This window comes from Polyodon spathula, chromosome 11 (genome assembly GCF_017654505.1).
Source record: "Polyodon spathula isolate WHYD16114869_AA chromosome 11, ASM1765450v1, whole genome shotgun sequence".
NCBI lineage: Eukaryota > Metazoa > Chordata > Actinopteri > Acipenseriformes > Polyodontidae > Polyodon > Polyodon spathula.
The window spans coordinates 43,033,477-43,052,915 of record NC_054544.1 but is presented as its reverse complement, the minus strand read 5'-3'; the positions used below and the strand labels follow the sequence as shown (position 1 = coordinate 43,052,915).

Here is a 19,439-nt window from a genome sequence, read left to right as displayed (position 1 = left end):
AAACCGTCTCAGGGATGCTCATCTGCGTGCTCGTCGTCTTCACCAGGGTCTTGACCTGACTGCAGTTCGGCATCGTAACTGACTTCAGTGGACAAATGCTCACCTTCGATGGCCACTGGCACGCTGGAGAAGTGTGCTCTTCACGGGTGAAACCTGGTTTCAACTGTACCGGGCAGATGGCAGACAGCGTGTATGGTGTCGTGTGGGCGAGCGGTTTGCTGATGTCAACGTTGTGAACAGAGTGCCCCAGGGTGACGGTGGGGTTATGGTATGGGCAGGTGTAAGCTACGGACAACGAACACAATTGCATTTTATCGATGGCAATTTGAATGCATAGAGATACCGTGACAAGATCCTGAGGCCCAGTGTCGTGCCATTCATCTGCCGCCATCACCTCATGTTTCAGCATGATAATGCACGGCCCCATGTCACAAGGATCTGTACATAATTCCTGGAAGCTGAAAATGTCCCAGTTCTTCCATGGCCTGCATCCTCACCAGACATGTCACCCATTGAGCACGTTTGGGATGCTCTGGATCGACGTGTACGACAGCGTCTTCCAGTTCCCGCCAATATCCTCACATTTGCACAGCCATTGAAGAGGAGTGGGACAACATTCCACAGGCCACAATCAACAGCCTGATCAACTCTATGTGAAGGAGATGTGTCACGCTGCATGAGGCAAATGGTGGTCACACCAGATACTGACTGGTTTTCGGATCCACGCCCCTACCTTTTTTTAAGGTATCTGTGACCAACAGATGCATATCCATATTCCCAGTCATGTGAAATCTATAGATTAGGGCCTAATGAATTTATTTCAATTGACTGATTTCCTTATATGAACTGTAACTCAGTAAAATCTTTGAAATTGTTGCATGTTACGTTTATATTTTTGTTCAGTGTATTTTACAGAAATAAAAGATGAATCAAAGCAAAGACCTAACTCACACATGGCGTACTAACTGAACTGCTTCTCGAACACAACTAAATTGTCAGATTCACACATGCTGTCATATATATACAGTGGCTTGCAAAAGTTTTCAGAGCCCTGACCAATTTTCTCATATTACTGAATTACAAATGGTACATTGAAATTTCGTTCTGTTCAATATTTTATTTTAAAACACTTAAACTGTAAGGTGACATTGGTTTTATGTTGGGAAATATTTTTAAGAAAAGTAAAAAACTGAAATATCTTGCTTGCGTAAGTATTCGATCCCCACACATTAATATTTGGCAGAGCCACCTTTCGCTGCAATAACAGCTTTAAGTCTTTTGGGGTAAGTATGTACCAGCTTTGCACACAGTGTCGGAGTGATTTTGGCCCATTCTTCTTGGCAGATTTGCTCCAGGTTGTTCAGGTTGGTTGGACAACACTTGTGGACAGCAAATTTCAAATAGTGCCACAGATTCTCAACGGGATTGAGATCAAGACTTTGACTGGACCACTGTAGGACATTCACCTTTTTGTTCTTGAGCCATTCCAATGTTGCTTTGGCCTTGTGCTTGGGATCATTGTCCTGCTGAAAGGTGAATTTCCTCCCAAGCTTCATTTTTTAGCAGACTGAAGCAGATTCTCTTGCAGTATTTTCCTGTATTTTGATCCATTCATTCTTCCTTCAATTGTAACAAGATGCCCAGTCCCTGCTGATGAGAAGCATCCCCACAGCATGATGCTGCCGCCACCATACTTCATTGTACAGATGGTGTGTCTTGAGACATGGGCAGTGTTAGGTTTGCGCCACACATAGCGCTTTGAGTTTTGGCCAAAAAGCTCTATCTTGGCCTCATCTGACCACAAAACCTTTTCACACATTGCAGCTGGGTCACTCTCATGCATTCTGGCAAACTCCAGACGTGCTTTAAGATGGAACTTTTTGAGTAATGGCTTCTTTCTTGCCACCCTCCCACACAGGCCAGTGTTATGCAGAACTCTTGATATGGTTGACTGGTGCACCATTTCTCCACTCCCAGCCATTGAACTCTGTAGCTCCTTCAAAGTGATTGTTGGCCTCTCTGTGGCTTCTCTCACAAGTCTCCTTCTTGTCTGAGCGCTGAGTTTTGAGGGACGGCCTTTTCTTGGCAGTGCCTGGGTGGTGTGATGCAGCTTCCACTTCCTGATTATTGATCCAACTCTGCTCACTGGGATATCAAAACACTTGGATATTATTTTGTACCCTTTCCCTAATCTATGCATTTGTATTACTTTATCTCTAACTTCTATAGAATGTTCTTTGATCTTCATTTTCCTTCAGATTCACAACCTTAACAATGATCCTTCAACAGTGGGGTTTTTATCCAAAAAATGTGACAGCAACTTTAATGGTTTACAGGTGGAGGCCAATGGTAAGGTAATCGTGTCCTCGTTAGGGCAATTTCTTTCACCAGTGCAAACTGGGAGCTTCCACAGCACAGGGGTTGAATACTTATGCAAGCAAGATAGATATTTCATTTTTTTTATTTTTCTTAAAAATATTTCCCAACATAAAACCAATGTCACCTTAGAATAATTGATTCTGAGTTTCAGTGTTTACAAATAAAATATCAAACAACAAAATTTCAATGTACCATTTGTAATTTGGTAATATGAGAGAATTGGTCAGGGGTCTGAATACATTTGCAAGCCACTGTGTGTGTGTGTGTGTGTGTGTGTGTGTATATAAGAGAATAAACAGGAATATAGAATGTTCTAACATAACTATAGGTTCAGCACTGACTGTAGCCTTTAATGAGTTGTATAATATTATCCGGCCCTTCACTTTAGTCCATCTGAGCGTTAGCTCAGCTGCTCCATTGACTAACTACAAGCCATATGATTTGCTTGAGTTCTTCTTATTTTCTTATCTCTGTAAGGATACAGTAGCTAACCCCACCACTGCCACGTCTCTGCATCATTAACAATTGATTCCATTTTCATTGTAGGGTAACACTGGAGTCATTCTTGCATTGGCAAGAAAAACAAACATTTTACAAAAGTAGAAGCAAATAATATTTTATTGTGTACTGTGTGATGTACAGATGTTTATGTTTCATAAAACACACACACAAGAAAACAAGTAAAAAAAAAAAACATACTACAACTCTCCTGAACAATGAAAAAAAAATTACATTCAAAAACACTGAAATGTTGAAATGCAGGTAAATGCAGCCAGTATCACCTGATTCTGTGCTTTTAGCATCTACAACACAAAACTAGATACTAGATTTCCTTCATCAGAGCTTCTCAAAGACACCTTCTCGAATTTAAAAGTTGAACCCTTTCCAGGAGTCAGCAATATAATAGCCTGTCTGGTGTTCTTACAGGAAGTGAGGTTATATGTTACTGCCAGTACTGTATTGCCAAAAGAGCTGGAGACAAGTAGCAACCATTATCATATAAAGTCCTCACAGATAAGATAGTCTGAGGCAAATCCTGCCTTGCTGTACTTCAAGGAGAGACATATTCAAGCTATATTCTATGCCACATAATTTCTCTAAATCGTTTCAGTCTAATCCAGGGGTTGTTTAACATTTCTTGTGTGCTGGTAAGTAGCACAAGGAATGAATTTGAAAATCATTGTGCATACACAGATTCAGAAGGAGATTATTTATAAAAAATAATGAAACTAATATATCACATAACTTTGGGACAGATAAAGAGGAACCTTAAATGTAATGTCAAAGACACCAAACAGCAAAAAAGATTTGTTAACAGATAAGCAAAAATTCAAGTTTAAAATACTGAAATATTACCCTCTCATTGGGTAATTATTTAGATATACTGTATTAAGGTTAGTATCCTGCATTTAGACGGTATAGTAATTTTTGTATTTATAGGATTGCAAAACTTGCTGAAGATGTATTTCAAAGTTATTTTTCTGATGTCCCTTTTTCACGTCCCGGCAAATATACTATTTGAAAAAGTAGAACTCATTTTAAAAGATAACCATAGCTCATGTTATAGTGTTAAAGCCTGAAAAACAACACAGACTTCATGTTTATGATTCCCTACTTCGTACCGTAAGCCTGCAACCTTGGAGCAGAGATTCCATCGCTGCAATCAAAGTGCTTCAAAGAATAGACTGAGAAATTAGAACAGAGGGAAGAAATTGAAAAGAGCAGACGAGAAGACAGAGCGTGAATCCAATATTACAGTCTGTTTGTGTTATTATATATATTTTTAAAAAGTATATGGAAATATCATGATACAGCACTTCATTACTCATGATGATATGTCAAGATGGTAATTTTTCACCCTGGCAGACTGTAGCTGGGCTCCTACAGTTACAATCAGCTCAATACACCCAGTTCGCTTTTTTTAACAGTAGTTTTTACTGTGGCCAGTGAGATATCACTAGGGTTACCGTGAGCTAGGTTAAGTCCTGTGTGTCTCACAGGTCGTTAAAAGATAACTGATGTTATACAGAGTGGCCAATGAGAATTCAATATTTTCTGAATACTCTGGTTTGGGGCCAGTCTGACCTCGTCAAACATGTTTAACCCATTATTATCCGTGAAGGCAAAAACAAACAGCATAACACAGACATATAACATAAACAATATGACATTTAAAAAAATATATAGAAATGTATACAATAAAAAAGCCAATTATTTGTGCACATCGATCTAAACAATAGCCTTAATGACAATAAAGCATTTCACAAACTTTTTATTATTATTTTATTTTATTTTGGCTGATAATTACCTTCACCACCAGCATCATTTAGATTTTTCTGTGACCTTCCTTTCCCTGCCAGTGGGGTGACTGTATGACTCCATGTTCACTGGGACAGTTCAGGCTTTTTGACTAACGTTGCATAGAGACAGGTTAAAGGCACCAAAATGCAATCAATGTTAATGAATGCCTTCACCCAAACTATTTGAAATCATTTAAAACATTTGTCTTGGCTAACTGAAATATTTACAGGTGCCCAATAAATCACTCTGGTGCCGGGTTGAAACTATATTTTGTATCAAGAAGCCGCAAATTACATCATAAAATATCCTCTGTAAAAACAGTAGTCAAACAGATCAGCAAAATAATGGTTGTTTATCCCTGTTAAAAGTCATTTCAAGTATAATGGGTCCCAGAAACAGGGAGACAATGTTAAAACATTACTGAACATGCTACAGTGTTTATAATAAAACATATTCCCTATGGATATAAACTATCATCCAGACTTCAATCAGAAACACAGCCAGCCAGTTCTATGTTTTGTTTTTGTTTCATCTGCCCCTCTGGTGTTGTGCTGGCTGTGCTGTAGACAGGTCCAGGAATTTACATCAAAATATGACCATTCTTTCCCTACAACACCAGCTGCAAACATTCTGAACAGCTAAAAATAACATGCATTTGTATTGTATTTGGTATAAAATGCCATTCAAAACTATTATTGAGTGAGTGACTAATACATAATTTGGGTAAAACAAGAAGATTTTTCATATTAGAAGCTCAGTATTAATTTTTAGCACTGTCCAAAATGCTGTAATATATATATATATATATATATATCTATATATATATATAGAGAGAGAGAGAGAGAGAGAGAGAGAGAGAGAGAGAGAGAGAGAGAGAGAGATAGACACACACACACACATTTGATTTGCGCTGACATGGGTTCTTCATTGAAAAATCATGCAAGCTGTTGATTGTGTATTTAAACAGTGACTGGTTGAGTAGGTGGGGGTACAGTGGGCAGAGATTAACAGGTTTGATGGTGTTTCAATGCAGAATTCAAGTCAGCACAAAAAGAACCGAGTTCTTAAAAAAGGTAAGTGATTTATTATCATTGAAAGGTGATTGATTTAAAAAGAAATATACAGCTAAGCTACGCATGTTATCATGCATATTGAGAAACTGGCTCACACTCCCAATTAAAGTAACTAACTTGCTAGCTGCTATGAACATTTCTGATTACGTCTGGGTGACCCAGCAGATTCAGTGATATTTATATAGACAGGCTTACATCCAATACCATATGGAAATAAGTGGTCAACACCGATTTATGACCAAGATTTTTTTAATGAAAATATCAAAATAATTGGAGTTAGTTTGAAAAGGGTATGCTAGTGATACGTCCAACATGGACAGGTAGTAATGTGTTTGATTTTAAACTCCACGGCATGTTCAGTAACACTTACTTGCGCTGAAATGTCAGTAACCCTGAGCTTCTGGACTCACGTTAGTTTCAACCCCTGCTCCTTGATAATAATACTAAAAATCTTCTGTTCCATTCAAATCCAAAGCAGATGTCTGTGAGCGTACATGCATTGCAGTCGCTTGGGTTTAGCTTGTGGTCTTAATGGAAGGACACACTGCAGACATTCCTCAGTCAATTCAAGTCCTTGTATACTACTGTGCAAGAGCGATCTGTGGGGCACTGCCCAGTTTAATACCCTGTTCATGGGGAGAGGGAAAGCAGCTAGCCCTCTTATTCCAACAGGAGCGAAGAATCAGCAGATCATCTAACAGGGCGCCCCTTCTTGGCACCTGGGACTGCCTCCTGGTTCACTAGAGAAGAAGAAAGACAGCATTGAACGTTATTTATATGTTTCAACATGTTTTCTTCCTGATCACCTCCATTTTCATGAGGATACAAAATCAGGGGACAGGGAAAGCATTGTAGAGATTCTGATGGCACATCTTTTTTTCTAGGACTGAACTTTTATTAGCATGCTTTTATCTTTCATCCATAACCTTTAAAAACTCAACAGTGCTGAAATGCAGCCATTCAACTCAGTTCAGAGACCCACACTGCTTCAGTGCCTCCACTACCTTCTTTGCTGACAGGCTGGCTTGGTCTCATTGGAGGGCCGTCTATCCCACGTGGCTTGCCTTTATTATTTGGAAACTCAGAGCTGTCCCGGTAGTCCCTCGGTTTGGTAAGTGGGGGTTCCGCTGGACCTGCTCGACTCTTGGCTGGCAGGGGAGGCCGGGGGTAGGTCAACATGCCCACATCTGAGCGGGACGGGACCACTGGCTTCTTGGCGATGCAGGGGGGCTGGAGGGTGGAGGGGGCGGCTCCCTTCGTCTCTGAACATGTGAAGGAGCGGATGCGGGGGATTGGGACTGGGGGCTCTTCCTGGTTCTTGGGGAAGAAGTGGGCATCAGGGAGGGCCAGCACCTTGCGGTTGGCCCAGGGGGCATCCTGATCCTTCCAGCCACCCGTTTTTTGCTTATGCCCCATGGAGCCATACAGGGGGTTGTCAAACATCTCAGGTGGCTTCCCATCATCTGGAGTCTGGACAGACTGCTGAGCACTACAGGGAATGGACATACAATTCTCAATTACTGTTAGTATGGTGGAACTAGCGCATGTAAATACACCTCAGAAAACACACAAAACACAAATATTTTAGTATTCATCAGTGCAAACGCAATGTTTGTGTACTTGACTTTTGTTAAATAGATACAGTGGTACTGAATTTAAAATAGATACAGTGGTAGCCATGGCTACCCCTTTTATGTTGGTTGCGGAAGCTTTACTTCCTGCAAAGATTGTATTTTTTTACCATCAATGACCACCAGGTGGCACATTATATTACCTGCACTACCCCCTAAAGGCCACAGGATGGCAATCTATTAATGCAAGTAATTCTCTGAAACAGTATAAATTTATTTGTTTTCTATCAGTTCGATTTATGTGTGTCTATATTATATTCAATATAATATAGAGTATATTGTACAATATAACTACTGATTTACACAGTGAAACAATGTTTGTATCTACACTTCCAATAGAAGAATAGTAAACATTAACCTTTTGTAAATCACCAGTTTAGCAGCTGGTTTTGGATAGCTCTCTGTGCAGCATTCTAGCCTGAAACACTAGCAATTAGGATACTGTACATTTAACTTTTGGAAAATTGAATAGAAAATATATAAGATACTGTATTAAAGGAGGGAAAAGTAGTTATCGGTTCATGTCATCCTGATAAAGGGAAGCATGTCCTCTGCCTGGGTAAAGTGAAGGTTATCTATTATAGGCAACGTTTATCTAGCATAGGGAATGTGGGGCTTTATATATATATATATATATATATATATATATATATATATATATATATATATATATAATATATATTCATTATATTATATATTATATAAAAAAATAAACTGATAGACTATGTAATAATTTATGCTATACGATAACTAACGATATTGACAAACTGTCATTGAATTTTAAAATTTCATCATTGAATTTTAGTTTTCTACATTTAAGGGGGCAAATTCCCTACCTTATAGGCAGCCATCTTGGCAAGGAACTAGAATGATTGAACTACTTATTACTTGATCATTCTTTACAGTTTTATTCCATTACAACTATTTTATTCTTCTCAAGAAAACTGCCTTTATACTGGCTTCTAACAGTATAAAGAAACTCATTTGATGTCTGTAAATGAGTGTGCACAATACCAATTGCTATGTTAGTAAGTTTTTGATTGCAGTATTCCAAAGTTACAGACAGATAGCTTTAACATTATTGTTAGACAGAACAATGTAGCACCTAGTTATGAACAGAGATCATATAGAGATCAATTACCTAATGTTCTGGGAGAAGTGGTCTATCAAGTGCTTGTATTATATATCTTACTGTACCTAAATGCGTGTGTGTGACGCTGAACTTTGTGAACTCTGCATACATTCTGTCTTCCTAACAATATCAAAACACTATCAACTTCATGGCATGCGTTACAACGTTGTTTCAGACACAGAACATAAATTTCTTCTATACAAGGACAAATGTACCCCACTTTATCAATTCCTTATTCCTCTGTCTCCTGAGATGACTGGTTTTGATACATCTTCTCGTACTGCGTACTCTACAGATGTGCTTGAGCACAGTGTTCTCAAGTGTGCTTACAATATTTGTTTAACCTTTGCTGACCTTACAACAGGACCCTCAGTTCAGAAAGGATGCAGACTGTTCACGCACACCTCGGAGAGATACAGACAGGAAACACTCACAAGTGCTCTCCAGGTTTGCCTGTTTGACAGTGGCTCGGCTGCGTCTGACCAGTCTTCTTGGGAGACAGCGGGGATCGGGAGGGTGGGGGGGGGTCGCTGTGCCCTCCTATGCCGGGGGGGCTCTGTTTGGGTGGCTGGTCGTAGTTCCAGGAACCGGGGGGCTGCAGGTCTGGAGAACCGCCTGCTTTCAGACCAATCCCCATGTAACTGGGGTTGCTGATGTCTGTCGGAGACAAGTGAGGCAACCTGGGGAAAAGGGGTACAGCTTTATCAAACCCACACAATTCAAATCTGTTACTGATTATGGGCATTTTCAAGCGGGATGCATGGACATTTAAAAGGAACTGCAGGAAGCAAACACTGACAAAGACATTATGACGGGGTGCCCACCCCTCTATATTTTGTGTTAGTATTTGTATTATTATTATTTGTGTTGTGATTTATTGTTATTATTGTTTGTATTTTGTATATTCTGCTGTTTGAAAACCAGCTATATATTAGTTAAAATGCAGCTGTGTTAGTGTTTGGCTAGGATGGGGTTAATTTCTATCCAGGGATGATTGTTCAGGTGCAGGTTGTTAGGAGTTTATTGATTGTCAATTGGGCAATTAACTAATATAAGCCCAGCTCCAGGCTCATTTGTTTGGTTGGAGTTAGGAGAAGGAACAGATATGGTGTTTGGAGAGTTTGAAGGCGCTAGCGAGCATTGTAGGAAAATGACTGCTACCTTTGTTTTGTTGAGGTATTCGTTCTGTTTATTTTCTATATTGCAACTCTGTTTTGTGTGGCCCTTGTGCCCTTTTATTTTGAGTTTGGAAAAGTCATTTAATAAAAAAAACGCACAGCCACGCAGTGTTTTGCCCCGCATTCCTGCCTTTGGTGTCCTGCTTTCCTGGAACCTGACGTCACACACATCACCACATCAGCCATCCTGCCACAGCCATTCATTAGGAATTCAATTTAAAATGTTTGCTAAAACTGATTATAAACCCATAAAAACAAATGACATTGGCAGTGGGGTTGGCATTACTTCTGTTTAAACAATTTGAACTATTAGTTGTCTGAAATTGTGAGTGAGTGTGTTGAATGCAGGGAAATGTCACAGTCACTGACGTGTCACTGCATTTCAATAACGAAAGACTTACTTCATAGCTCCGTGTTCAGGGCCACATGTTGATTCACGCATCACAGTCCTCAGCTTCTGCACAGCAGCATCATCCCCCTCAATCTTCACAAAGTCTGTACAGGGAGAGGGACAGAGTCAGTGATACTCAGCACAGTCTACACACAGAGAGAGGCAGAGTCAACGATACTCAGCACAGTCTACACACAGGGAGAGGCAGAGTCAGTGATACTCAGCACAGTCTACACACAGGGAGAGGGACAGAGTCAGTGATACTCAGCACAGTCTATAAACAGGGAGAGGGACAGAGTCAATGATACTCAGCACAGTCTACTCAGCACAGTCTACACACAGGGAGAGGCAGAGTCAATGATACTCAGCACAGTCTACACACAGGGAGAGGGACAGAGTCAGTGATACTCAGCACAGTCTACACACAGGGAGAGGGACAGAGTCAGTGATACTCAGCACAGTCTACACACAGAGAGAGGCAAAGTCAATGATACTCAGCACAGTCTACACACAGAGAGAGGTAGAGTCAACGATACTCAGCACAGTCTACACACAGGGAGAGGCAGAGTCAGTGATACTCAGCACAGTCTACACACAGGGAGAGGGACAGAGTCAGTGATACTCAGCACAGTCTACACACAGGGAGAGGGACAGAGTCAGTGATACTCAGCACAGTCTACACACAGGGAGAGGGACAGAGTCAGTGATACTCAGCACAGTCTACACACAGGGAGAGGGACAGAGTCAGTGATACTCAGCACAGTGTGAGAGACAGAGTCAGTGATACTCAGCACAGTCTACATACAGGGTGAGGGACAGAGTCAGTGATACTCAGCACAGTCTACATACAGGAGAGGAACAGTCAGTGATACTCAGCACAGTCTACACACAGACAGAGGCAGAGTCAACGATATTCAGCACAGTAAACACACAGGGTGAGGGACAGAGTCAGTGATACTCAGCACAGTCTACATACAGACAGAGGCAGAGTCAACGATATTCAGCACAGTAAACACACAGGGTGAGGGACAGAGTCAGTGATACTCAGCACAGTCTACATACAGAGAGAGGCAGAGTCAACGATACTCAGCACAGTAAACACACAGGGTGAGGGACAGAGTCAGTGATACTCAGCACAGTGTGAGGGACAGGGTCAGTGATATTCAGCACAGTCTACACACAGGGAGAGGCAGTGTCAGTGATACTCAGCACAGTCTACACACAGGTAGAGGCAGAGTCAGTGTTACTCAGCACAGTCTACACACAGGGAGAGGGACAGAGTCAGTGATATTCAGCACAGTCTACACACAGGGAGAGGCAGTGTCAGTGATACTCAGCACAGTCTACACACAGGGAGAGGCAGTGTCAGTGATACTCAGCACAGTCTACACACAGGGAGAGGCAGTGTCAGTGATACTCAGCACAGTCTACACACAGGGAGAGACAGTGTCAGTGATACACAGCACAGTATATACACAGGGAGAGGGACAGAGTCAGTGATATTCAGCACAGTCTACACACAGGGAGAGGCAGTGTCAGTGATACTCAGCACAGTCTACACACAGGGAGAGGCAGTGTCAGTGATACACAGCACAGTCTACACACAGGGAGAGGCAGTGTCAGTGATACACAGCACAGTCTATACACAGGGAGAGGGACAGTCAGTGATACTCAGCACAGTCTACATACAGGGAGAGACAGTGACTGACATGTTTTTTTTTATGTTGACTTAATTCCTTCATGTGATTTTACAAAGTTGACCACAAGTACAGTATTGAAGTGTCTGCAAGCAGCGCTTGATAAATATTTTCTCTAAAACAGCTTTATCATAAAAATGTTAATCACCTTTAGCACTATGCTTGTGTTTTTCATTTAGGAAAATATGAACCCTATGAAATTATAGCAGTATATATTAGGCAAGGTTTACTGCAATTAATTTTTTAGCACCATATACTTCATCCTTCTCATGCATGAATATATAAAAGCAAAATAAGATGTTTTTATTGGTTAAATTTAATATTAGGAGTCATAGGGACCACACACATTTTCACACAATTTGTTTATTTTGCATAATTTGTGCAGCTGCAGTTTCTCTCTGTGCCTCACTGCTCTTACAGTATAGTTTCTCTATGTGCCTCGCTGCTCTGACAATACAGTTTCTCTCACTGTTCTTACAGTACAGTTTCTCTCTGTGCCTCACTGCTCTTACCGTAGAGCTTCTCTCTCTGCTTGCCCTTGGAGGTGCGCAGCTGGATGGTCCCGTTGAAGTCCCCAGTGTGTTCCCCATGGTGGGTCAGGGGGGTGGAGAAATCAGAGGTGCAGAATTCAGCACACCTGAGTGCCACACAGCCTTCGCCTGTAGAGGGCAGCAAAGAGAAGAGTCAGCTCATCCTGAAAGCTGAATGCCTGAAGGGACGATGGTTGACCATTAGAGGCGTGCAGTTTTATTTTCTATCCATTTTGTACAGAAATGTACAGTTCACTAATTCAGATGGGTTACATTTGCAGAAGAGGTAAAAACTGTACACCACCACGCTTCAGAAATGTAGCTTCTAGGAGTTTTTTCAGCTGCATGTGGTTAGTAAATAATGATACACGGAAACAGCAATACAGACCTGTAAAATAACAGCTCCCAAGGCACTAATAATCTTTTGCTGTTTTCATAAGATTAATTTACCTAAGTTTGCTTTAACTACTTCACATCTGCAGTAACAGAAATAGTGATGCAACATGCAGTGTATGTGTCTTGTTAGTCACCATTGCAGCTCTGGAGCAACTTTAAAATCTGTTGGCTAGTTTTGATTATGGGATGATTACATATTATATTTAATAGGATAGGATATTTAATAAACATTGAGAGCGTGGTGTCTTAGAAAAGTTTCCCATAGTAAAAGCATAGCAAAGGTTAATAAAGCAAAGTGAAATTGCAAAGCTCAGAAAGGCATATTTAAGAGCATAGCAAACTTTTTTTTAAGTTTGAGTAAGTGCATGGTATGAGAATGCATGGGAAAACTGCAAAATTACAGTGCAAATTTACTGTGGTAAACTGTAACACAGTTTTATTATATAAATTATTTTGGACAGACAATGATTCACAGCTGAATTATCCGAGTGCCGGTAAAGCAGGCAACAAATGTCCCATTCTCCCTGAACAACCAACCGACACGGGCGGTCGGTACATGTTTGATTCACTGTACTCTTGTCAGTGTTATAAACATATGGAAAGATTCACCACAGAACTAGACTCATCACAGTCAGTGTTATAAACAACACAGAGCTGACCCTGAGTGTCATCGTTCCCCTACTGTAGGACTCATCACAGTCAGTGTTATAAACACCACAGAGCTGACCCTGCGTGTCATCATTCCCCTACCATAGGACTCGTCACAGTCCGTGGATTTCACACTGATCAGGATGTGCTGGTCCAGCAAGTACTCCGGGTCGGAAATGATTGGAGTCAGCTGGAAAAAAATTAAAGAAGGTTTTTTAGGTCATATTATAGCATTTTTCTCTCTGAAGTCCACCTTATACTATGAGCAAGTACTTTATTCTTAGTTTTTTCCCATGTTTACTGAAACATTCCAGGATTTTGCAAACTATAGGTCTACATTTATTGACATTGTACCCAGAATTTGGTGCAAGCTTGTGAAAATATTGATTTACACCATGAAAATCCATGATTTTACATTCTGTAGATACATTTATGTAAATAACTCCTATTTTTGGGAAGAGGTAAAACACCTATTAATTTTACAAAACAAGAACCAGACAACTAAGTAATATAACCCTAGTTCTCTTACGATCACTCAAGGTGTTTGTTTCTGATTTTGTAACATTAAGATGATTTTTTTTCTCCATTTAAAAGAGTTAATTAAAGTGGAAACACTTTGAAAATATGACCTAACACATCTTATTTTAGGAAACATGCATTTTAATTTCAAATCACAGTATCTGCTTGGACCCTAGACTAAATAAATCTCTGTTTGCAAGACAGGCTTTTAAACAGCACTTCTTAGGTCATTTCACCTGGAGACGCCTTCTTTCTTTTCAGAAACCAACCAGATGCCTTACTTGAAGACTGCCATGCTTTGCAGCCAATAAGATGCCTGACCCTGAAGACACTGTTGGGCTGAAATGACCAAGGAAGTAAAGCAGCAACAGACAAGGCAAGGAAACTGAAACCTCTCTTTAATCTACTGTATTACCAGAAATCATGTTTTAATACATGTTTGCTATAAAATATGTTTCTTCCATGACCGCACATTGCTGATAAAAGCACTTGACAGGTATGATGAATGGAATTTTTTTTTCGCTACAATTACTTTAAACAAAGGGGAAGTGGACAAAACTGCTCCGACTCCTTTATTACCAAAATTTTAGTAATTAATTAATTATACAGTTTTTCCAATAATAATTTAAGCTGGAGTATGGTGAAGAAAGATTGTGTTGCGTGAAAAAGACTACAAGTACTTTGTAGTATTCCTTTTTCATATGGAAAGCAATGAGTTACTTCACTCTGCACTTGTAATGCATATATTATATATGCAGGGACATAGCAAATCCATGCCTGTCTTTCACATTGAGTCACAGGTAGCTATGATTGTTTTTAATGATTACCAGTTGAAATCGAATTGAAATCCAGACTCACATATTTACCTGTGTAACTCTTAGCTAAATGTTAAAAGTGAACCTGCTAGAAGCATGGTGATTGTGTCTGTGCATCATATTTAAACACAGTCGTCTCAGTGATTACCTCTGAGGGTGTTCCGAATCGCACCTTCAGTGACCCCTCCTGATGTTCCTTGTTCTCCCCCTCTGTACTCTTTACAAAATCTGAAAGACAAAACTTCCCATGAAGATTCAGGGACAATGTAGTGGAGTTCAGTGGAGTTCACACTTTCTGTTCTGTTCTTTATGAATCGCTTTTCTGTGCTACTTCAGATGTATGTAACAGCTTTGATCTAAATCAGGTCTTTAAAAAAAACAACGATTACTAGGGATCTAGTTAATCCATCCTGTTCACTTGCACTGGCAGCAAAGCGATATTAGCACAGATTGAGCTGGGACTCTGATGGTATGATTTCTGTACATACGGAGAGAATTGGCTCTGCTCTACTTGCTGTGGTTGAGGAAGGTTGTGAGTACAACTACATGAAATGTTGTTTAAATTACACAGTCATGTTACTAAGTAGATGTGGTGCTTGATCTCTTCAGTCCTCTCAATTCAGCTGTTAAATATAGGGTTAAACATACTGAAAACAAGGCAATGTTTGGATGTCATGTTTATATGATAGCAAAGTACAATGAAGTCATTATTGAAGTTCTCATCCTGGCAGTGCAAAGTTGCTGGTCTTTGCTGTGGATACACACAGGGAGTACCCATTGGCTCTGGTGTTCCTGTGGGATAGGGAGGTAAAATCAGGAGGGACTGAGTCATTTCACCATGCTACAGCAGACCCTACTGAGCAGGAGCTTGGTGAATACAAGCGACACATGCAGGGTTGGCATTTGTCCTCCAGCTGACATCAGCTCTTGAGTTCCTGGGTGTAAAAGAGGATTGGGGGATGCCCATTGACCTTCATTCCTTCTTAACTGTTGTGGATAATTGTTTTGCTCAGGGTGGGGGACATGTTAAATCTGGGAGAAAATCAGGGCTAAAAAATCACAGCAACATCGCTGCTGAAGAAAACCAATGGATATTCTTACTCTCCAAACAGCTAGAGTGGAATTCAATGAAGAATCTGGTCTTGGACTTGGTCTTGAGAATCGCTACGCAATTCATAAACTTGATCCCACCCGGAGCGTCTGTGTTGTCGGGATCTGAAAGACAGAATCGGACAGTGAAACACTAAACTGCATTGTTTACTGACACAGCTACTGGCTGTTATCCCATTCTGCTACTACTAGTTTTGTTCTAACTGTTGAACACATTTAGATGTTATTTGTTAAGTTTCCCCTATGTATAGAGATCTGGTCGGTTTCATGCCACAGATGATGAATTTTGCAGGAATAAATTAATAATACATCAAAGCCATGTCACAAGGATGGCTGTAGTGGTGCTGTCAGACCCGGAACAGAAACAAACAGAGTGGTGAGTGAATTGCGAGTTGCGCTGTTGTGCCGGTTTATTGCAAAATAAAAGGTTGAACGAAACAGAACAAACACTGACTGAACAAACAAAACAGTGCGATGGCCAAAACAGACAGACAACAAACAACAACAAGTAGTGTGCTGGTTCCAAAAACCAGCATACGTAGCAATTGTTATTTTAATTATTTTTAGTTTTTACTCTCCTATCCACACCCGTTCTCCACTCTAAAACACACAACCCTGAATGAGTGAAACTGGCTATTTTTTATGCAGCTGTACCAATACTCAATTGGAATCTCGGTATATCTGCACGTGAAGTAATTGTCCTCTCCATGCTTCCATCCTAATACCCAGTTTAATCTGCACGTGGAGTGATTGTGCAATCCCTGTGCCTAAATACAATCATACATTTTAACATCACCTGTGCTACATAAACCACACTCCGTGAATCAATACATGCACACAACATACAACATGAAACACACACAGGGGCGGGGCACCCTGCCACAAGCCACCGCAGAATGTTTCGATAACAATTACACAAATGAATAAATATCACATTTGTAAAAAAAGTACCATTTTTGGAGACAAACTGTGATGTAACCCCAACCTCAAATGTAGCAAAGACTGGGCAGTGATCGCTGGTCATGATATCAGAGGTACATCCTGCAGAAAAAATATACAACAGCATTAATAAACCAGAGAACAGCTTTATCTTTTTACATTTCCCTACCTATGCAATGGTGTTTCAGTGATCTTGTACTGTCGCTCCAATGTTGAGTCATTATTTGGATAGGCATTGCGCTTGTCTAGTGGATTCCTAAGTGCCGGGACCAGTGTTGGGCAGTTACACATTACATGTAATACAATTACCATTTTCAGTAACTTGTCCAACCTATGCATAACATGGAAACCAGAAAGCATTTCAACAGTGCAAGTCAAATCTGACACATCACAGGAATACGCTTTTCATATCATCTTGCTAGAAAATAGAGCCAAAAGAGGGAATAATTGACGCTGCTGCCTGTCCAAACCAAAAAAAAAAAAAAATCTCTATAAACTGCGAACTGTGCCTGAAAAGTAACTATTTGTAACTGTAACAAGTTACATTTTGGTAACTTTTAATTGGAATTCATGTGTGATATACTGTAGTTATATACTAACCGTAAGACTGACAAACCACATGCACCATGGGATAGGACTTCCAGAGCACCCGGTCACACCAAGAAGGAAGGTTGTACTTTGTCTGCAGGGGCACAATTAAAACAATTTGTTTGTGTGTTTGCCCTGTTCCTCACTATCCAGGGTATCTCCAGTACACACTGGAATTCACGTGGCACAATGCATTATACATCTGTCCAGTTTCATTATTTCCCTTTCCACCCTGCCTACAGATGTTATATTTATTTGATTAGTCATATTCATGATATTTATATCTTTATAAAATGGCAGGTGTCCTGTGCTCCTTTCTTACCGCAGTCCCTGTACATTGGTCTGTCTCTTTAACAATTTCTTCAAAGGAAATGGAATTGGGGATTGATTTTAAAAAGGAATTAGAATTGAAAAACGTGAATTGGCCCCAGCCCTGCTTTAGCGCTTGTGTTTTATTAATGATCTATAAGACATGGTCTTGCTCCTGCCAGTTTGTCAAAGCTTCTCATTCCACACATCCTATGTCATGCCCTCCAGTCTCAAGATCTTGGGTTGTTCAAACTAGGCACTTAAATGGAATTCCAAAACGTATTAGGTCTCAAATTCTGGTCAATCCATTAGAATAAACTTGACTTATTTTATAGTTTTGCCTTTTGTTTGGCCTATGTATTTGAATGTTATTGTGTGTTATCATAAGGTTATGGCCTTTGCAATTGTTTTGGTCTGCATTTAATAACGGTAGTTATTTTACATATATCACTTTTGAGGTGTCTTGAGACAAACAGTGCTTTAAAAGTTGTCGTTGTTGTTTTAGTTGCTGTTTCTTGGGGAGTGCGTGGTTGTTGGTAAGGGCTCAGCATCTTCACTTATTCATGTACAATATCATACAGGCAATGCAGCTTAGGTACTCACCCCAGTGGCCTTGGCCTTGGTATAGACATATCTTTCATGAGTATGTCGCTCATAGCGATAAGTGGGAGCAAATGTGATGTCTTCTTCCTCTAAATGAGACCAAAAATAAGAGAGAAAATCAGTTTGCTTAACACAGAATATATACAGTTATAGCTGGATTTAACCTAAACATTTAAGAATTAAGACTTCATTTGAGAATATTTTGTAATGCTGAATAGGCTATGACATTTTAATTTCAATTTTAAAGTGTTACAGAGCAGGCAGTGTTCATAAGAAACACGTTACGTTACTGTTGCTGTAGCCTGTTTTATCTACATTGGAGATATCTCTAAATGAACAGGACGTTATTTCAAGATATCTTAAAATGCAACTTGAGATATCTCTAAATGATCATTTGGCTGACATCTAGCTAAACAACAGATTTCAGTGTAAAGGAGAAACTGAGAATCATTGTTCCTTCCATCTAATTTTTTTTTTTTTTTTACCATTATAGGTTTCAATATTTCTGGCATCAACTAACACTTTCCTGAAACCCAAAATTATACAAAATGACTTGGCTGATGTCCAAAGTAGGTGTATGAATTAGTTCAGTCTTAGGGAAAGAAAACCGGACTGAAGTCGAAACTCATTCAATATATACTGTATGTTACGCCTAATTTGATAAATTGCCTATTTTGCAAAAGCTGTATATTTGAATATTTGTACCAACTAGACTAAAAGTAGACTGTTTATAAAGCATAATATTGTGTCTCAAATCCTAAAAATCTCCCCACCTGCACAATGCATTACTGCAAAAAGGATGGTTTTTGACTACATTGAAAATAAGAGTAATACTACTGAATATGTTTTAGTAACTGTAGTCTTCGTATCACACGGCACCTGAAATATGGCATTTTTTGGCCATGGGGCCCCTTAAAGTCTATTGTAATGGAATACAGAATTGATGGTCCACTGTATCTCTATAGATTTCAGCAGTCCCTTCTGAGAGTTTCCTTGGTCATGGTTTTCATGACCTAAATATCCATGACCAGAGATCACCAATACAGTGTTGCAGAACCCAAAGCAGGTCATAGCTTTCTCTATCAGTATCAGCAGACCGACAACTCAATAAAATAGACAGAGAACTACTAATGACCCTTTAACACAATGATACGGAGACGTGAGAAGAAATATACTAAGAGCAGTGCATTTTATGAAATC

General features: G+C 39.9%; 1 protein-coding gene across 1 annotated transcript in view; it reads right to left on the bottom strand.

Moving 5' to 3' along the window:
* Positions 1–2,979: 2,979 nt before the first annotated feature.
* inpp5d (inositol polyphosphate-5-phosphatase D) overlaps positions 2,980–19,439 on the bottom strand; it is a 56,233-nt gene continuing 39,773 nt past the window's right edge. The window contains exons 17-27 of the mRNA XM_041264086.1: positions 18,240–18,328; positions 17,340–17,421; positions 16,752–16,841; positions 15,792–15,905; positions 14,839–14,918; positions 13,459–13,546; positions 12,295–12,441; positions 10,096–10,189; positions 8,951–9,196; positions 6,758–7,242; positions 2,980–6,493 (exon numbers count right to left, since the gene is read on the bottom strand). Of these exons, the coding sequence (XP_041120020.1) occupies positions 6,444–6,493; positions 6,758–7,242; positions 8,951–9,196; positions 10,096–10,189; positions 12,295–12,441; positions 13,459–13,546; positions 14,839–14,918; positions 15,792–15,905; positions 16,752–16,841; positions 17,340–17,421; positions 18,240–18,328 (1,565 nt within the window). The 3' untranslated portion in view covers positions 2,980–6,443. The remainder of the gene's footprint in view (positions 6,494–6,757; positions 7,243–8,950; positions 9,197–10,095; positions 10,190–12,294; positions 12,442–13,458; positions 13,547–14,838; positions 14,919–15,791; positions 15,906–16,751; positions 16,842–17,339; positions 17,422–18,239; positions 18,329–19,439) is intronic.